We start from the raw sequence: 19,631 nt of genomic DNA, 5'->3' as shown, positions 1-19,631 counted from the left end.
ACTGCAATAAATAGTTATTCGTTGTTGACAAACAACAAACTAGTTTTGCGTAAAAATTCCCATTTTTTATTTTTATGTTTTTCCCAGTTTGAAAATTTCTTAGAATTTATAGTTGTCGACCTCTTCAGAGTACTAACTAGATCCAATTTTTTACTAGATATCACCCAACCACCTTCAAAGTAGAAAATCAAAGAATTTTTTACTGCTCCAAAGTTTACTCGTATGAGTTTATGACATTCGGAAAAGAAATATTATGTAGGTACATTATTGTAAAATCAATATATTTATAATTTCGCTCAGAATTTTAAATTGCCAATAATTTTGTTCTGTAGTAAAGATAAAAATAAACAACCATTATCTTTGTAATATGTCATTATCATTATATTAATAATATTATGGTAACCGATAGTTATTTAAGCCTGGGACGCAATTTAACTTGGGATAAAATGGTTGTGTGTAATTCAATTCATCTTGTTTTATCCGACAGCAGATAAAAAAAATACAATTAAATATATGATAATAATAAAATTATATTATTATTACCAATGTTAAATTAATTTCCTTATCCTAAAGTAGATCTATAATACATAATAATACATTAATTAAGCTATAAGATGTATGCTATTTTAATATACTAATATAATACAAGTGAAAACAGCGTAATTAGTTATAAAATGAATTTACTGCATATCTACCTAATAAATTTCAATGAAACTCTGACTAAATTGTTTTAAGTACAAAAATAAAGTGAACTTAACAAAATAAGATGCCCATAATATTCACATCTCATAAATTATGAACATTTTAAATGTTATAAAAATAAAACATAGCTGGACGTCAGAAAGTTATTATGTTATTTTTCAAATAATTTTTCCTAACAAAAAAATGCATCTACCATCGAGTTTTCAAAAATTCAATAAGCATAAAGATAACAGTAATCCTTTTTATGTCATCTAGGTTAGACCTCAATTAATTTAGAATAGTAGGGTTTCTTATTAAAGTTTCTTTAATAGTTCAACGTATAGCAATTAGCTATTTACATAAACACATTAACTCATTACTTATTTTCAATATAAATATTTTATTTACCTAATTATAATTTTTATGAAGATAGTAATATTTATTATTTCACTTTAATCGTATGATTTTAAATAGTAACTAGGTATTATTTATATTTTGATAAATTATAATAGTTGTTATTTAGCTTTCAAACTATTTTTGGTAACAATTTATAGATTAAAAATTTAAAAATTAATATTGAAAATTTTTTCTTGTAGAATTTTGACTTCAGAGTTATTAGAAATATTTTGAATACAAACGTGTTAATTTTTTTAATTTAGTAAGTATAAAATTTGAGTTAAAAATAAACAATGACCGATCATAATCAATATTAATTTGTTCAATATAATTAATTAAATTATTTTTAAATTGATTTAGATCTATAAAACTGTAAATATATCTAAAAAAAAGAATAAATATGAAAAATACTGAATAATATATAAAATATATTTGATGTATAATAAATAATTCAATAAATGAAATTTTATAATTTTAATGTTAATTACAAATAGTTGCATTTAAAAATAATTCAATATATAGGTAGGTAATAAGATAAAATAAAGTATTTGTAGTAGTTATACGAATTAAATTTGGTATACATTTACAGAACATTTACATTTACAACATAATGTTTTCAAATATTCTACTAAATTAATTTCATTGCTTATGATTTTGTAATTTTGACTAAATATGAAAACTTGTGTGTGTTTTAAATCAAAATGTTATTTTAGATAAATGTGTGGGTTATTAAAACATATCAGTGTATGCTGTATTAAACGGTTTGAATTTTGGAAAACTGTGTAGGTTTGAATAACGACCTTTTTTTGAAAATGTTATGGTGGTTATGGCAACCGCTGACAAGAAAATTTATTGATATATTGCTGTATCTTTGCCGCGGTAATAAATCGTTGTCTAAGAACCATCATGGTCAATCTTTTTTTTTCAACTTTTCAGGGAGAATAGAAACTGTGTGTTGCTCGGAATTTTAAATGTTTGTATTCCACTGGAGAATAATTAATTCTAAAACCTGTATTCTATAATTTTTTTACTTTTAATGTCTTGCATATGATTTTTATTATTTTTCACGTGTATGTAAGAAATTTGGTACTATGTTTGAAGTTTGTTGGTACGTTTTGTGAATTCGTTAAGTGCAAAAATGCATTTTTGTATGCATATACATTGAGTAGTTATTCATAGTACATCAGCGTGTTGACAACAAATGGGACAGGTCGTACATAATAAAATAAAGAACACAGAAAAAAGAAAAGAAAAAAAAACTGACCGATTTTATATTGATCATGTATATACAATTATTATTTTTCCATTTTTACGGGACTCGGAAGATTGCGTCATTATTATTATTTATTGTATATATAACATCACAACCTAAAATCCTGTATCTCGTATAATAATATAATTTGTACTTGGTCATCGTACATCGTTGAAATGAAAAAAAGAAAATCAGTCGTCGTCGTTATCGGTAACTGCGTCCGCATCGATGGTTGTCATCATATCTTCTGCGTTGATGGTTGTCATGTCGTCCCCTACGATAGGCATTGGCTCGTTATTATCTGTCCTTGGTAACCCAAGACCAATTGTTGCACTTATTTTGGTCGTCGCTTGTCTGAACGAATTCTGCAATTTTTCCTGAAATATAATATTAATACGAAATCGTATATAATATTTTGTATACGTAAAGATTTTTTTATAGTTTTTTGACGGGGCACTAGTTAAATTATTTGGCTCTAATGACTCTGCCCGTCTAAAAATAATGTTTTTAATACTATAATGCTTAAAACCTTAAGCTATATTGGTTCAATAATTAATATAGTTTGGACGTTAATATTTAACTCAGATTACGTTTGATCGACCACTATTGCTTATTTTTATTAATTTATAAAATGTAAAAACTCTAAAAAAAATTATCACGTAACGTCTCAACGATTGAATAAACAGTTTAAATTAAATATTCTTTCCTACACATTAAGTCACATATTAGTCTGTTTCAAATACTATATAGAAATCACTTCTTTTTTTTTATCATCTGAAAGCACAAACATTGTCGGTAAATACAAGTGTCTTACATTAAAAATGTTGGCTAGCGGTACGTGCGCTTTGCGGTGCGTCCAAAATAAATAATAACAACGGCTAGTAGGTTTATCCTTTGGATTTCGCATTCCGTGGGTAGGAAATATCGTTATGCCACGCGTACCTACTGTTTAATTAATAATGCAACGTACACATTTACAGGAACCGAAATCCTCTTGCGCCGTAGGTATCCCAAATATATGTAATATTATATACATATATATATATACTGTACGATTAATAATCCAGCGACGGCCGGGACTCGGGACACCCGGAAACTTGCATATATTCATAAGCTAGGCGTAATAAAGAGCACACCATGTCCGATGATAAAAACGACCTCGTGGGAAAAACCCTATATCTCGTTGAAAGAATAATAGGTCGAATCCGTCACAAATTTTGTTATAATAGATTGAGCGTATTCGTCTTAATCACATGCATAAATATTAATTGTAAAAAAAAAAATATACCAAATGCGAAATTCGGCTCGGGAATGGTTCCGTGTATGTATAATAATATATTATATATAGTTACTTATAATTGCGCAGGGCATGAAGGAGTATGAATAATAATGTATTATTAAAATAATATGGCTCGGAGCCTGGGATGGATATGATTAAAAATAGGTTTGTTAGGTTTTTGTTTCCTAAAATTTTAACGACCGTTCGTATATAAATTCGCAAAAGTGACCGGATGGACAAGGGATAAATATTTCTGTACGGGTAATAAATTCTCCGAGCACTCTAATATTTTAATATCAATACTTTTTAAATAAAACTCAGTATAAAAAAACGAAATAGTCAACTCTTACCTGTACAACGTTTATGCACATAGATGTCAGAGCGAGTCCGAAAACCAAGTATACGATAGACACAATCATCACGAGTTGGTTCTGTGAAACAAATATTCAATATTAATGGCCACGAAATAAGTATAAATATGCTATATTGCTATAAAAACATTGCATTAAAACGGAAAATTCGTGGTTTAACTCTTTGTATGAGCAGTGTACTCCATTTTTTTTCAAATCAATTATTTTTTAACCATTTTTCCATGATATTTAATAAAAACTATTTTATATTAAAATCATGTTATAGAGAATATCAGACGCAATAAGTTTAATAATCTTAATCAAACGGTCATCATCGTACCTTGGGTACGAAATCTCCGAATCCGATCGTCGACATGGATATGAAGACAAAATAGAAAGATTCAAAAAATCCCCATCCTTCCTCGAAACAGAACACGATGGCCCCAATGACGATGTATACTACCAGCATGACAAATGCCACCGAGACGGGTAAATTGAACTCGTCGTCGATGGTGTACACGCTGAGGGCTGGCGTGCTGGGAGATGTAGGAGGAAATCCGGACTGGCCGTCCGGAACCCCACCGAACATGTTGCTTGGCCTCCGGAATTTGGTAATGTCGTACATCATCTGGACGCCTTTCATGACTTCCTGAAAAAAAAGTAAGCGTTGGATTTCGTTACATTTTTTTGTACCAATAAAATACTGGAAAACTGTTTTGTCTTTTGTATATAGGATAAGTGTGAACTCCCTGAGTATTGGTATACATATAACATTACTCTTTTATATTGCATAAAATATGTTATAACATTTTGATTCAGATATGGTTAAAAGTGACTTAAAGCGAGTAGATACTTAGTTAGGCACATACGAGAAATGTGAAAAATGACATCTGCTTATCATAATTTCACTTGTCTCTCGGCTACTACACTAGCTTGATTTGGCTTTAAAATTAATTTAAAGTAAGTTTAAAATTTTAAAAAAAGTATTCATTCCTGCAAGTAAAGTTAATCATAATTTTAAATAGTTGTAAAAATATTACGATTGGACGAGGAGAGGATTTAGATAAATATTTGTCTAATCTTCAATTCTCTGACATAAAACATAGGTACCAAAACATACCTACAATATATTCGATAGTAAAAATTATAGTATTATAATATTATATTTGATTTTGAGAACATTTTTTATTTTAATATGGCTTCGATTTCAATAAGCGTTTAAATAATATTTAATGTCTGCGTGTTTGGTAAACAGCATAATATGGAACACACTGTAACAAACTTAATTTAAAATCAATAATAATTAGATTTCAATGCTTAAATTCGGGGATTATGAAGTAATCGATTTCTAAAAGCTTTTAAAAGTTATTTTGTATATTTTATGGAAACACAAACAATATAATTGTCTTCGTTGTATTACTGTTCACATGTTTTCCTCCGGTCAATAGAAATACGAAACGAAACATTAACGCCGTTACTACCAGTCTTTTTAATTAATTCAACGTCCATTATAGCTTTAAATTAATTACTACCACTTTTGAAATGCAATGACCTATCAAATCAAATGATACCCTCGATCTCTTATTTTAATGTGGTTACTGTAGATAAGAGAAAAAAAAATTTTTTTTGTTAAACGAGTTAAATAGTTTTTGTACATTTTGAACCGTCGTTTTAAATTTTAAATGCTACTCTTAAAAAAAAAAAAAAAACAGTAGCCTTTGTATAATTTTCTAATATGGCAATATGGCACGAGTGTTTGTGTTGTGGGTTATTAATATTACACCCACTTGTTATTTTACTTTAAACTTTAATAAGTGGGTTTTTTACTATTATACGTATCGTTGTATCGACATATACTGCCAAATTGAGTATACAGTTGTATCTACCGTAGATCTACGTCTATGCTTTTGACGTACAAAAATATGAAATATATGTTAGTTGAATATTTTAATGAATTAATAATTTTATTTCTATAGTACATAGTACACAATATCAGATCAAGAAAAGCAAAGGTGAATATACTTGTCAAAACATATTATACTTTCGACATATTTTAATTTAAGTTTTTTTAAATATTGTGTTTTACGTTAAAAGTACACATATACACAGATACTGCACTCGTATTTATGTCTATAGAAATATTTACATATTATATATTTTAATACATTTATTTCATCTAAAGTTCAAACCTATTAAACCTGTAAAATATTAGCATATATACATTTAAGTAAGTTAAATAAATAATAATTTAATTTACATCTCTCAAATTGATTAATAACAACTTCCTATTTACTAAGTAGGTATAATACCGGTAGTGAACATAAAAAGTTATATTGTAGTCTATGTTCTTATTTTATAGAATGTAATATATACTGTTATTTTGAAACTAATACATGATTTTTTTCACATGTTCATGGCAAATACTGTTATTATAGTATTCAACTTGTATATATATATCACAAAAAAATTTTGAATTTCTAGATATATTACTTTTAATTACTATTCTATAGGACGGAATTATGGAATAAAGTAATTGGTAATTTTATAATGTGAAACAGTTAGTAGATATTATATGTTGACTGCATTCAAGGCCATGTGATATAAGGTAATTAACGTAATAATATATTTATAAAATGCACACAAATTAATTAATAATAAATAATATACATTTCACATAGGTCTTACACTTACAGTATTGCACGCATTATTTTTGTTAAAACATAGAAAATATTTTGAAATCAAATAGTTTATTAGCCATGCGTATCATTTATGAACGAACTAAGGCTTGACATTCGCAAAGTCTAAATCCACAAGTCATTCATAAGTGATAGCACTATTGTACGCTATACGGTTCGTAGAGTTTAAGGTTTATTATGGTCATGGAAATTATTTTAACTTACTTGAACTGGCGCAGTTCTGCGAACTTTTCGACAGCTGCCGGTGTAGTATAGACGCCGGACGAACGCCCAGAGAAATTTAATGCCTCTAGTGAACATTTTACCGAAATCGGCCAACAATATAAGGAATATCGGTATTCCAAATATTGCGTACACAATGGTAATCAATCGTCCAGTATTCGTCGACGGAGATATATGGCCGTAACCTGAAATAACGACATTCCATCGTGAGTTATCTAATTTATAAGAACCTGCCTGATTGTCTGCAGTATTTTTTACAAGGTATGAATAAATAATAAATTAATATAAAACCTAATAAGCTATGAAAAAAAAAACGAAAATATTTACAACTTTCAATGTAGAATACTATAAGGGCCGGGGTTGGTGAATATTTGCGCTATTTCAAAAATATTATTGCAAGGCCTATTTAGTGGAGTATACTGCAGGTATGTTTAGATAATTCAAGGTGTTACTTTAAGGCTTCAGTGACGGTAAGATTTTATGTTCGTCAATGAATCTGAATGAATGGATTAATGCACGAAAACAATTCGTTCTAGTCGATTATTAAATACATTATAATGTAATTATACTAACATATAGTTATATTATTATATAATATATTTAAAATACTGCATTATAATTGTAAACAACTAACTAAGAAATTAACTGGTATTAGTAATAATTAATTAAAAAATATACACCTAAAGCAATACACGCCTCCTTGATTTACACCGACTAAGGGACTTTTAAATATGCAGGGTTCTGTGTCAAGTGTCGAAGCGTCAGTTTGCATATTTGCATAGCCTTTAAACTGACCTTGACAATAAATAATATTAATACGAGTGTGTTAAAGAAATGTAGATTAAGAAACTATAAAACAGGTATATTTTTATAATTTGTTGAAAGCACTTCAAAAGTAATCAAAAAAATACAACTTGTGTCATATTACACTCATATTATAGCCGATTACGTCGAATTTGTATTTGTTTTTCAAAAAAATATATATTATATTTTTTCACTTTTCCACGGAATCATAATATAAATATAACATAGGCAATAATATTGTTTGACTTAGATTAATAGATAAGTGATTTTAGCAAAACATATTCGTATTCGACTAACGTTATTAATTTTTACACCGCACATGTTATAATTTAATTATTTAATTTTTATTTTAATATTATATATAATTTTAATTTTTTGAACAACGAACACTCTTTATCTAAAAAATTACAAACAGTTTTACGTTAAAGAAAATTATTTTTTTGATAATTTTAAGTACACTCATAATAGGATATAATCAGTTCTAATGTTTTAATTAAATTTTGATAACTAACTAAATTTTTAATTTTGTTATCAGTACACTTTTCAAATAAATAGGTATCGGATATTGCAGAGAAATTAGTCTTATTAATAAGACTTATTATCAAAACGAAGGATTAAGAAAAAAACGTAATATATTTTAAAATAGTAAGTATTGTTAAAATTTAAAATAATTAATAGGTAAATTTGTAATGTGTACCCATTTAAAATAAAAATAAAAAATAACGATTTTATTTTGCTATTTTTATATCTTGAAAAATAAACATATGGTAGACTAGCACAATATAATATAATATTATACTTAATATAATGTAATATTTTATACTAGATTTGCTATTGAATCGCATATGTCTTGATTAAGTTAATTATATTTTATAAAATGTATTGTAATAATTATTATATATTATTATTTTATATAAAATGTTCTTTTTCAAATTTTTATTGATATACAAGTGGTGTTCAATTCAAAATTATTGATAATATTAATTTATTAGTCCATTTAATACTTAAGTATAGGTTTTTATAAATAATATTTTAATTTAGTTTAGATAAATGATTATAATAATTATATCAATACTAACTAGAAATATAATTGGTAAGTATTTATTTGTTGTCTTATTGTCCGTCGATAATTTACGACATTTACGTACAACGTGTTGAATATAAATATGTATACTGTGTTAACCAGGAACTTAATATGTTAAGAATAATTATAATATTATATTAACAACCACAGGCATTTGTATTGCCTATCAATAATATTTTCAAAATTTTATTTTTAAAGAAATTATAAATGATAATTCGTTTGATCCTAAATTTTACGTAATTATTCATTTGTCAACTATTATATTTTATGTATGTCTACTGATCTAATAAGTGTATTCAATTTTGATAAATTTGATTTTAAAACTGTAAGTATAACTTGTACTTAGCTCATTTAATTAAATCTACTCGTGTGTTCTATTAGTTGGCAAAATGTTTTAGTAGTTTAGAAATTTGAACACATATTTAATAATGTACACGTGTGTACAATAAGAAAGTAATTTGTTGAAATATGCATGTAATTAATTTTATATAATTACGCGTACATAGTGTATTCGTGTGTATATAACGGAATTTTCATTAGAAAATGCGTACTTTACATATGTTAAATACGTATTGTAGGTCAAACAAAAATGAACACTACTATGCACTATGCAGTGTACATTTTAAATACCTACACATGAAGTAACAATGGATAACTATTCAAGGTATATATTTGTTATTATTTCTAATTTGTTTTATTCACGATGTATTTACTAGACTAATGCAATATTAATAATATTTAATACCGTCCAATACGCCTTATACCTGAGGGATGTTTAGATTCTTTAGTTATGCACTACAATGAATTAACATTACACTAGCGAATCTATAACGGATATCAACCGGCATAATGGATAAAGTTAATAATACGAGACATAATGGAATCGATTCAACTAGAAGATTATTACTATTATTCACAGGACATAATAATATTATAAATTATAATTTATTCTGATTTTCTACGAAGGTATGAATATTGTGTTTTGCGTGTAATCAGCGTTATGTAGTGTTGTTTTGTTATTGTTGTTGTGCATATTTATAATTTTATTTTTTGATCGATGGAATGCATTTTTGGGTGTAAACTGTAAATACATTGCGTCGAGTCTAGTCGTCGGAAGAACTAATATCAAAAGATTAGAATTTTAGCAGCAGCAATAATATTTTATACAGAGAGAGTTAGATCAGATTGATTTATGAACCGTTTAAAGTTTAGTCTAAGGGAGCCTAGTGAATATTTATTATATGTGGAAAATGGGCGCCGAGATAAAATTATAACTTTGCCATCGCATCACTCTTCTTGTCCAAACATCAAACACCAATCATTTGTCTACCACTGTAGTAGTGTTATGATAATTTAACCAAATAGCTAATTCCATTTTTGGTGTAATTAATAATATTTATATGTACGTAAATACAATATAAATACTTATGAGTTTTAATTAATGAATAATCTTATTATATAGTACTATTGATATAACTATGAGAATAATGACTTTAAAATATTTTTATTTTAATCTTAATGCAGGAAAAAAAGTAAGTACCAATCAAAAGTATTTTATCACATTGATAATTTGTTGATGACGATTTATAATTTTTAGATATTATTCCGAATGTTCGTATACAGTAAACACAACAATATTATTCTAAATACTACAATTATAAATTGAAAATATTATCAGATTAAAAGTAACTCACAGGTTTTATAAAAATCACAAAAAATGATATATCGTGTTTTACTAGTATTATATTTCCTTTGTGAAATATATCTCACGTTGCGCTATTTAGGGTGAAACTTTAACGGAAAAATAGCAATATTTTAAAGTGTTCGTGATAAATATGATTAAGTTTCGGTGTGATAAGACCACAGGTGAACTGTGTTTATTGCACCGTTAAAATATAGTCAAACGTTTTTGAGACCTCATAATATAATACATACGGTACGTATATAATGTTATACGCGTTATATGATCATTATACCTGCAGCCATCAAGGTGTATATTAGAAACACGTGGGATAAGGCCGTAAAAAAGAACCATGTTATCCGGTCACCTTAATATAATCGTGTGATCAAAATTTACGTCATATCTGCAAAACGCATTCCTATTTCAATTAATCCGCTGGATAGAAAATATTACCATTGAAAGACATGAGAGTATAAAGTTTTGCTACGTGAATATAAACTTTAAAGTTCGATTGAATTACAAAAAACCGTCAAATCGACACGTCTCCGCCTTTATTTATAAATCATCATCCCAAACCTCTCTCTCTCTCTCTCACACACACACACACACACACACACACACTAATGCTGACTGTGGTACAAATTAGTTTGCAGATCATTAACGAATCACTATGGGAAATATTCTGTTTTAAATCATTAAGATTACAATGACCCGTTGAGACTTCGACGTTTGACGATCAAACGCGGCTATAACAGAGTAAAACGCTGCAAGTTTAAGCTTTGGTCGATTTGCGAAACAGAAAAATATCACTCCTCCCGCGCCGAACCGACAACCTGTCAGTCGTGAGCTTGACCGCGAAATTCGCGCATTACCTATGGTCGTGACCACGGTGAAACAGTAAATGGCCGAGTTGACGAAGCTCCACGAGCTTCGGCCGCTGTACGTGGTCGTGCCCGCCTCGAACGCGTCGTGCAGCTGCTCCTCGAACTCGATCAGTTTCCGGCGGGCCGTCTGTTTCCACTGGTCCGCTCCCATCCGCCGGCTGTCCGTCCAAAGTCCGTCCAGGAAGTCGCGTTTCACCCGCTTCACGCCGCACTTGTAGAACGACTCGAACGCGCCTTCCGTGTAACGGAACACCAAACCTCCCACGCCGCACATGACCACCAGTATCACCTGTGCATTGGTCACCAGTAATGGACCGCGTCAGGTACAAGAGCGCACTATCGAGTGGGGTGCCGGGAAAAGGTCTTGCGACTCTCCCCACCCGCTATTTTAGTTAATGTGTTCATTTTTTGTTTTATTACTCGTAAGAGAAAAGAAAAATTGTGTGTGCAAAAATAATGACGGATGAAACAATAAAATTATCTGTTATACAGCCTATAATATAGGCTTAAACAATTTTTATTTAACGATTATAATTTTAATATTATATAAAATTGTCGTAAAATCAATAAAAAAAAAAAGGTGACTTATGAGTTATGAGAAGATTTTATTTTGCAGTGCTCTTGCAGTCTTTTACGATACATAATGATTATATACATATATTATATAATATGTTTAAATTACCCCTGTAAACCTAACCCCTCCCCTCGCGGATAGCGCAGGTGTTCGGCCAAGGGGACTTACACGCGGTAGAATTCCCTGTCTCCCGTCACTTCCCTTATTGTAATTGAACTCGCGATCGGCCATGTTGTCGATTCCATCGTGCTAGTTGCGTCCCGGAAATATCTTCAAAAAATGGTGTTTAATACCGAGTTGCGGCTACCGATTGTTTCTTATCACCTCAAGATACGCTTGCCTATCGTTTTTATACGTCATACAAATAATAAATAATATTGTCGTTACCCATTTGATAATTCTGACAATGGTTAGTGGTCGGCAGTCATAGTATAGGTGACATATTATGATTTTAATGTTTATTATTTCAAGAAACGTCTATTATATTATATGTTATCGTTGATCGGTTTGATAGCGATAATTATAAGTTAACAAAAAAAGTTATCCACCTAATAATTTAATATCGTTATTATTATTTTTAAATATTTTAATTTAAGTCGCGAAGAAATATTTTTAATTTATCTCTAAACGGTTTGTATCTAAATGGGAAGGAGAATCAAAGTTAATAATGAAATGTTAATTTTTATATTTTTAATTAATAGGTACCCAAAAAGATCGTGGGTCGCAATTTGTATATAATATGCAAAGATAAACCTAGGCAGCAATTGGCGTGAACCTTGAAAAGTACTTGACCGTAATTCGAAAGAAACATTTGACGTGAGACGAAGCTTTTTTTGAAGTAGTAGCCACACATGGTTGAGAATCGATTCCCACTTCCATTATGAAAAAGGACGTTACATTTTACATTTGGATCGGAAAAACTGTGCAATTCACTCGTTCGATTTTGAAAGATGTATTAATAATATATATATAAATATTTATTATTTGTTGGCTATAATGCAACGGGAAACGGTGGTGGTGGCGCATCAATTCTCGGTAAATTTTTATCCACGAAAAAACCAATTTGTCGGCATAAGCTGAATGTAATGTAACGAGAAATAAAATTACCGAGTCAATCCAAAAATGAGTTTTTTTAAAGTACCAAGTATCGACAGCCAAATTACACGAAATCATCAGTTAGAGTCTTGTGCACCGAGAGAAAAAAAAGATGCTTTCTATAATATTGCATTATTGTGGATTTTCGGAAGTCTTTAGACATAATCTAGCTCAACCAGTTATACACGACATAATATTATGTTTTATCACTTCGCTGAAGCTCGTAAATTGGTGGGAAAAGTCACGAAGAAAAACGTTAATAAGTACGATAATCGCATCATAGGGACCTTGGGGCTATGACCTACCATTGTTACAACTCTGTTATCGCTACCGACGCGATCGATTATTTGACGCCGTCCGAACAACGCACATCCCCCACACCCCACCACATCACCACTCCACGAATCACACGACTATACCACGTTTATAACTATACCGTGTTGATAAAGCATTTTCGTCCGACGTTCCAGAACTTTTTCCACTCGTCGTCGTGCTCCTGCAGGAAACACCGCCATTGGTGTCTCAGTCCTGTCCCGGCCTCGTTCAGCTTATTCTTAGTACCGTCTCCTCGGTCCTTGACCTTCTTTTTTTTCTTCCTCCTTCGGGTTGTCGTCGTTGTGCTCGCGGCACCTTTTCCCTGTACAGATTCTAAGAGTGTTTTCTCCGAACTCCAGAACCCATCGGTCTCGTAATCCGTGTTACAACTCTCGTTGTTCTCGTCGTCGTCATCGTCGCTTTTCTTCATCGTCAGGCGGCGTTCGCGACCGGGATCACTCGGTGTGACAATATTGATATCGAGATATTTTTATGACTATAAGCGAATCTCACGCGGTGTAATAGTAACAATAGGTTATCGTATATGTTTTTTTATTTTTGAAGTCAAACTGGTCGTCGTCACAGCTAACGCCACCGCCACCGAAAACTTGACCACCGTACGTTCCAGCGTTGGTGTACTGACACAGCACATCATATAAAAAACACTATAACTGTGTCATAGCCCGCGAAATGCCTGGCCGTGTATAAATAGAACCTGGTTAAATATAACCGAAAAGCGGCGGCCAGCACGCGCGCAGCCTACTGTTAGCCTTTCTGCCATTGCTCGATTTTTGTCGTAAACACTGTTATCATCAGTGCTCGAGAATTAGTGCAAAATATATATTTTTTTATTATGTTTATGTGTGCGCCATCTATAATATTATATGTGATAAAATATCTAATGTGATCAAATAAATATCTTCTAGTCAATATAATATTGATGATAATAGTGAAGAAAATGATTTCTTTTTAATTAAGATAATCTTTATTTTTTCTCCTTATGTACGTACATTTTTTTTTTAAAAAAATATGAAAAATATTGAATATTTACATAGAATAAAAGTGTTAGTATTTTTATTTTATATTAAAAAAAATGATTTATCTGATAAATTACTAACATGTTTGTTGAAGTTTTAAAATAAAATATAATGTGAATACTAACAATTCTTTGCTACAATAATGTGCATTGAAAGAAAAAAATCAAAATGTACATTAATACGTAATTGTAAAATTCTATATATCTTTAAACAAAAATGTATTAATATCAAATTCTGATTTCTCAAATTAACTTTCTAGACAAATATCCAAGTACAAGTGATAATATCTTTCGTATTAAAAGTATTACAGTAATGAAAATTGGAAATGACTGCTGTACACAACGTACATCGTAAAAGCCCGTTTATACACACACCTTTATCATACTAGCTAATTTCATAAAAATAACTTTTCTCGTTGCCCGATTGGCAGTGTTACAGTATTCACACAAAAAAAATATACCTACTTTCTCACTGTATATTTGAGCTAGAATTATATTGCATTTACATGTTTTAATTTTAACTTGGTAAACTAATTGAGATATTGCTACTATCTATAAGTAGGCAGTATAGCGACAAAATCGTTTCACAATTAAATATTAATTATGATATAAAAATAAAGGTAAATAACTATAATTCACGATTTTTTTTAGGGAATAGGTTTGATGATTTAAGCGCATACTTGGTGATCAATGTAAATTTTAATAGTAGTACTTGAGATTAAAAATCTCGTGAATTTAAAATAAGGCAATTGATTTGAAATTTTAATTTTATAGACATAAACTATTATTCCACTAGAAATCGTTATATATTGTAATGTATAATACTTTGTAGCAAGTATTTATTTTAAAGTTCTGCGTATTTATAGTTTTGTAAATATTGCGAGTTGATCACCGTTGTTAAGATCGCGTAGATATTGAGAACTGCATTAATATTATTTTAGCACTAAAGCAGATGTTTTACGTGTTATTACTTATAAACAAATACGAGAAGTAGTTATTCTTTGTTGATAATATTTTTGTTTATAAGCTTTATTGAGAACCATATGAATAACTATTGAACACTATTCAGTAATATAATTGTAGTGAAACAAACGCATCGTACAACACTACAACAAAAGATACAACATATATCTAAAATGCCATGTCTAGCCATATTGTTTACCTCGAACTCGAACTGGTCCTGTTAAAAACTATTCATTTCGGATACAAATTATTCAACACTAGCGTGCCTCGTTTATAATTCATACTATTCGAAGACATTGTTTTTACGTGGTTAAGTGGTTTATTTGTTTTAACACAAACATAAATATACTTGTGCTATATGCATAAAACATTTGTATTAGGTACGAAAGGCGATTTCTTTTACATTTTTGGTTTTATATTTATGGTATATTTATTTATATATTTAATCCATTCATTTACATATTTTGTATTTGGACTTGGACAACTTGAATACACTATAAAATTACCATTAATAATTAATTTTATTTTCCTTTTCTTGAAATTTTATGACATTATATACCATTGTATTAAATTAATTTTCAGATAATTTTAGTATTTGACAACAGTAAGTAACTTTTGTTTTCAGAAATTGCCGGAAGGATCTTGAAAAATAAAATAACAAATTAAAAGTACTAATCATTTATTTTAAGGTTAAATAATGAAATAGGTAATTATTATTCACCTAAAAAATTCAAACTTAAATAGATTTGAATATTTGACATACATTAAGTTGCGGTTGTAGAATGAAATAATTTTTTTTTGAAATGTTTTTAACTGAATTAAAGGTATAAAAAACATATTATAGCTTTAAATAAAAAATGAAAAATAAGAACGAAATGACGTAGAATTGAATTTAATAAGATAATCATTTTGACATGCTATTCTAAAATTCAAATAATTTTAGACCTTCAGATTGCCAATTAAAATCAATTATAAATATAATTTAATTGTCATAAATTATGTAATTCTGTTGTATATTATTCAATATTCACTCTAATAATATATTAAAGCCAAATATAGCATTTGAATGATTTTAACATTTAGCTGTAGTGAACAGTATAAAATGTTATGTGCATACCATGGAGAATTATTGACAAATTATTCTTTTATAGGTTTATAGTATTGTTTTCATAAGTAAAGGAAAACAAATTGCTTTTAAAGTAATATAATATTTTTGGTGTCTAATTTAATACATATTGTCTATTTGTTCAGTACTAATGTCCAATAAAAATAAGTATACAAATTAATTACAATAGACTTATTATATCTAGAATATATGAACAAATTAATAGCGTATTAAATTGTTAATAATTTTGAGAATTGAGACAAATGTTGGAAAAATATTTATTTTTATTTTTAAAAGAATTTTGTATCTTTTCTTTTTGTTTATACTTGTTAAATGTATTATTATAAGTTATAACTATAACTACCATGGATATTATACTGATAATAATACACCTATAGTTATAAATAAAATATATATGCGGCTGTAAAAAAGTAAATGCTTTGTAGAAAATAAGTAGATTATATTTATTTTACATTTTCGCTTGAAATATCGATTGAAGTATAATACTTACCTATATGCTTATTGCTTAGTATTGATACTATTATTATTAAAAAGCTACTAATGAGTCTACACAATTTATTTTATGATCTTAATTTCTATTTTTTTTTTTTGTTTGTGTAAAATTAATATTGTTATATTTTATTCTTATCTAAGTATTTATTTAGTATTTTGAAAACTCTCGTTATGATTTGTTTATTAATTATTATTTAGAAAATCAAATATTACCATTTTTTGTTGCCTTTATAACAACGGTTGCTTTGGAATGGTTTAAAGTCTAACTACTTACACTTTAATGAACATATTTTAATAAGGTTATAGGTAATATGTTTTACTTAATACAATAATTAAGTGGAGAGAATTTATCGTTTATTATTGTACGAAATTGTTTGTGTTATAAATTATAATATTTCATTAAAATATGATTTATAATTAAAACCAATTGGATGGGTAATGTCATAACGTTAAAAATTTTATGTGGATTTATTTTAATGATTAAAAATTTGCAAGTTATCTTTTTTTACTTGGTAGTACGTTATATTTTTGATATATTTTTAGATTTTTACCCATAGCTGTTTAAGTATTTATTACATATTTGCTACAATCATGGTACCTAATAATAGGTGTCCCACAAAATATTTTCACATTTTAGGTTATTAGGTTAATATGTAGTTAAGTAGTTGTAGATATAACCGTTTTTCAAATGAATCGGGAACAATGCAGAGCTTATTATATCAATGATACATATCTTAACAGTCTTAAGTCTTTAGTACACAATATAATATGTGTCCTAAAATTTTGTAATAGTGTATTATTTAAACTTACCTATGGTTGTGAATACTGTGCCACAATAAAATACAGCATTTAAATAATTCCATTCTGGTTTGTTGTTCTCCACAAAAAAGGATTCGTAATCTCGAATGAGATTTACGGTTTCTATAAATATTGAATCATTTTTTTTTACGATTTTCTCCATCAGCTAAAAATAATAATAAAATAAACTACACGTTAATTGCATTTATAATATAATCACTAAATAATTAAGTAAAGTTTCTCTAAAAAAAGATTTTTGTTTAGTATTTACTTTTCAAATGGGTTTCATTGTTTCAGAAATTTTTTTTATATACATTAATACATTATCCATATTATATGTACCTAACTACTTATTTTTGTTATTTTTAGTTTATTTTTTTTTTCAAATACAATTATTTGTTTAGCCTGTTATGACATAAATTCATGTACACCATTCAACGTTTTAATTATTAATATTAACTCGTTGGTGGCAGCAGACAGAATTATAAGCCATTGTAAGTGAAATATGTGAAATTTTAAAAATACTATACAATTTTAGATACAGCTGTTTATTAAAGTATATTGTTTTACCTATTTTGTGTTATAAATATGTGAGTAATACGCATTCATAAATTTTTATTTATTTTTAAAAGATAAAAATGAATAACTGTATAATAGTGTTATGTTAATACTTTATTTGTATTGTTTATGTTTTATTTGAGTTTGTGTATAGGTACAAATGTAATATGTAGTGCCTTTTGTATTTTGAAATTTATAAATTTATCAGTTAAATTAATTTTAGATAGTTGATTTATCGTTTTTATATGTATTACCATATCACCCCTCTGTTAATTCATTAATTTTTTCTTCTACACTCCTAGTTTGTAGTTGCTTCGTAATATTTTATTAAGTTGTATTATATATAAAAGTTTATTCGTAGAGTATACATTAAAAATACTACAGAATATTGAAGAGAAATGACCTAAAGAATTTATATATATATATATATATATATATATATATACATATATAAAAATTATATTATAATTTAATTTTGCTTGTTAAGTATATTAATTATTAATACCTACTTAAGTATTATATTTATTAAATAACAAGATTATACGTGCACTGGTATATGTTTAAGTTTTATTAATATTTTATGTTTTTTTAGAAGGACTCCTAACAAGAAAACGTGTGTTATTTTGATGACAGTTATTATAATGCTATACAAAATTCAATAAATTCGATTTTCATCTTTACACGCGACACGCTACAACTAAGACATCAGAATAACCTTACGTTGACCAAAAAGTAATTGCAAGTATAATGCAGTTATACATACTATACTGTAGAAAAACATTAAACAAGTTTGAGCATTTTTTGTATTCAAATTAATACTTAACATTATACTGAAATAGTTCTCGTTAATCGTTATTACGATTTAAGAAACTGGTATTTGTTATTATACTTAAAGCATAATAATTGTACAGCCGTAAAGCTTATTATTAATTTGCTAATGAATCAATACTTACATTGGCGACATTTATAACCAACTGTTCTCTCTCTTTGAGAACTATGTTTTGGTCTTTTGACCCTTCGACTGCTTGAAATATTAGCGCTCCAGCTGCGCAATAACCAGCAGCAATAAAGAGTAGGAAGAAATGAGTAAGCCACATTCTAGACCATTCTCTAATTTTATCGTACATCCAGAAAACGGCTCGTTCGCCAAAGCTTAATCTCGATTTGGCCGTGGAGACGATATCTTTGAATCCTTTTTAAAATTAAAGACAATTAGTAGGTACTTTGAATTTAGTATTTATTAGTTCTTCGTGTTCAAAATAACTATAACTTATAAATATATATATTTTTTTTAAGTACCCAATACTAGATCCTAGTTAAATTATATATTGTATAATGTATATAT

The 19,631-nt window shown here is 28.2% G+C and overlaps 1 protein-coding gene across 2 annotated transcripts in view; it reads right to left on the bottom strand.

The window, feature by feature from the left end:
• Positions 1-2,321: 2,321 nt before the first annotated feature.
• Positions 2,322-19,631, bottom strand: part of LOC114125179 (TWiK family of potassium channels protein 18-like) — a 29,299-nt gene continuing 11,989 nt past the window's right edge. Inside the window, exons 3-8 of one of the 2 annotated variants that reach the window (XM_027988710.2) lie at positions 19,240-19,478; positions 17,741-17,894; positions 6,859-7,061; positions 4,299-4,607; positions 3,959-4,039; positions 2,322-2,706 (exon numbers count right to left, since the gene is read on the bottom strand). In XM_027988710.2, the coding sequence (XP_027844511.2) occupies positions 2,521-2,706; positions 3,959-4,039; positions 4,299-4,607; positions 6,859-7,061; positions 17,741-17,894; positions 19,240-19,478 (1,172 nt within the window). In that variant the 3' untranslated portion in view covers positions 2,322-2,520. Of the gene's footprint in view, positions 2,707-3,958; positions 4,040-4,298; positions 4,608-6,858; positions 7,062-11,317; positions 11,619-13,434; positions 13,997-17,740; positions 17,895-19,239; positions 19,479-19,631 lie in introns of those variants that run through there. The other variant, XM_027988711.2, reaches the window with a different exon arrangement.

This window comes from Aphis gossypii, chromosome 1 (assembly GCF_020184175.1).
Source record: "Aphis gossypii isolate Hap1 chromosome 1, ASM2018417v2, whole genome shotgun sequence".
Lineage (NCBI taxonomy): Eukaryota > Metazoa > Arthropoda > Insecta > Hemiptera > Aphididae > Aphis > Aphis gossypii.
This window is presented reverse-complemented; position numbering and strand designations above follow the sequence as displayed.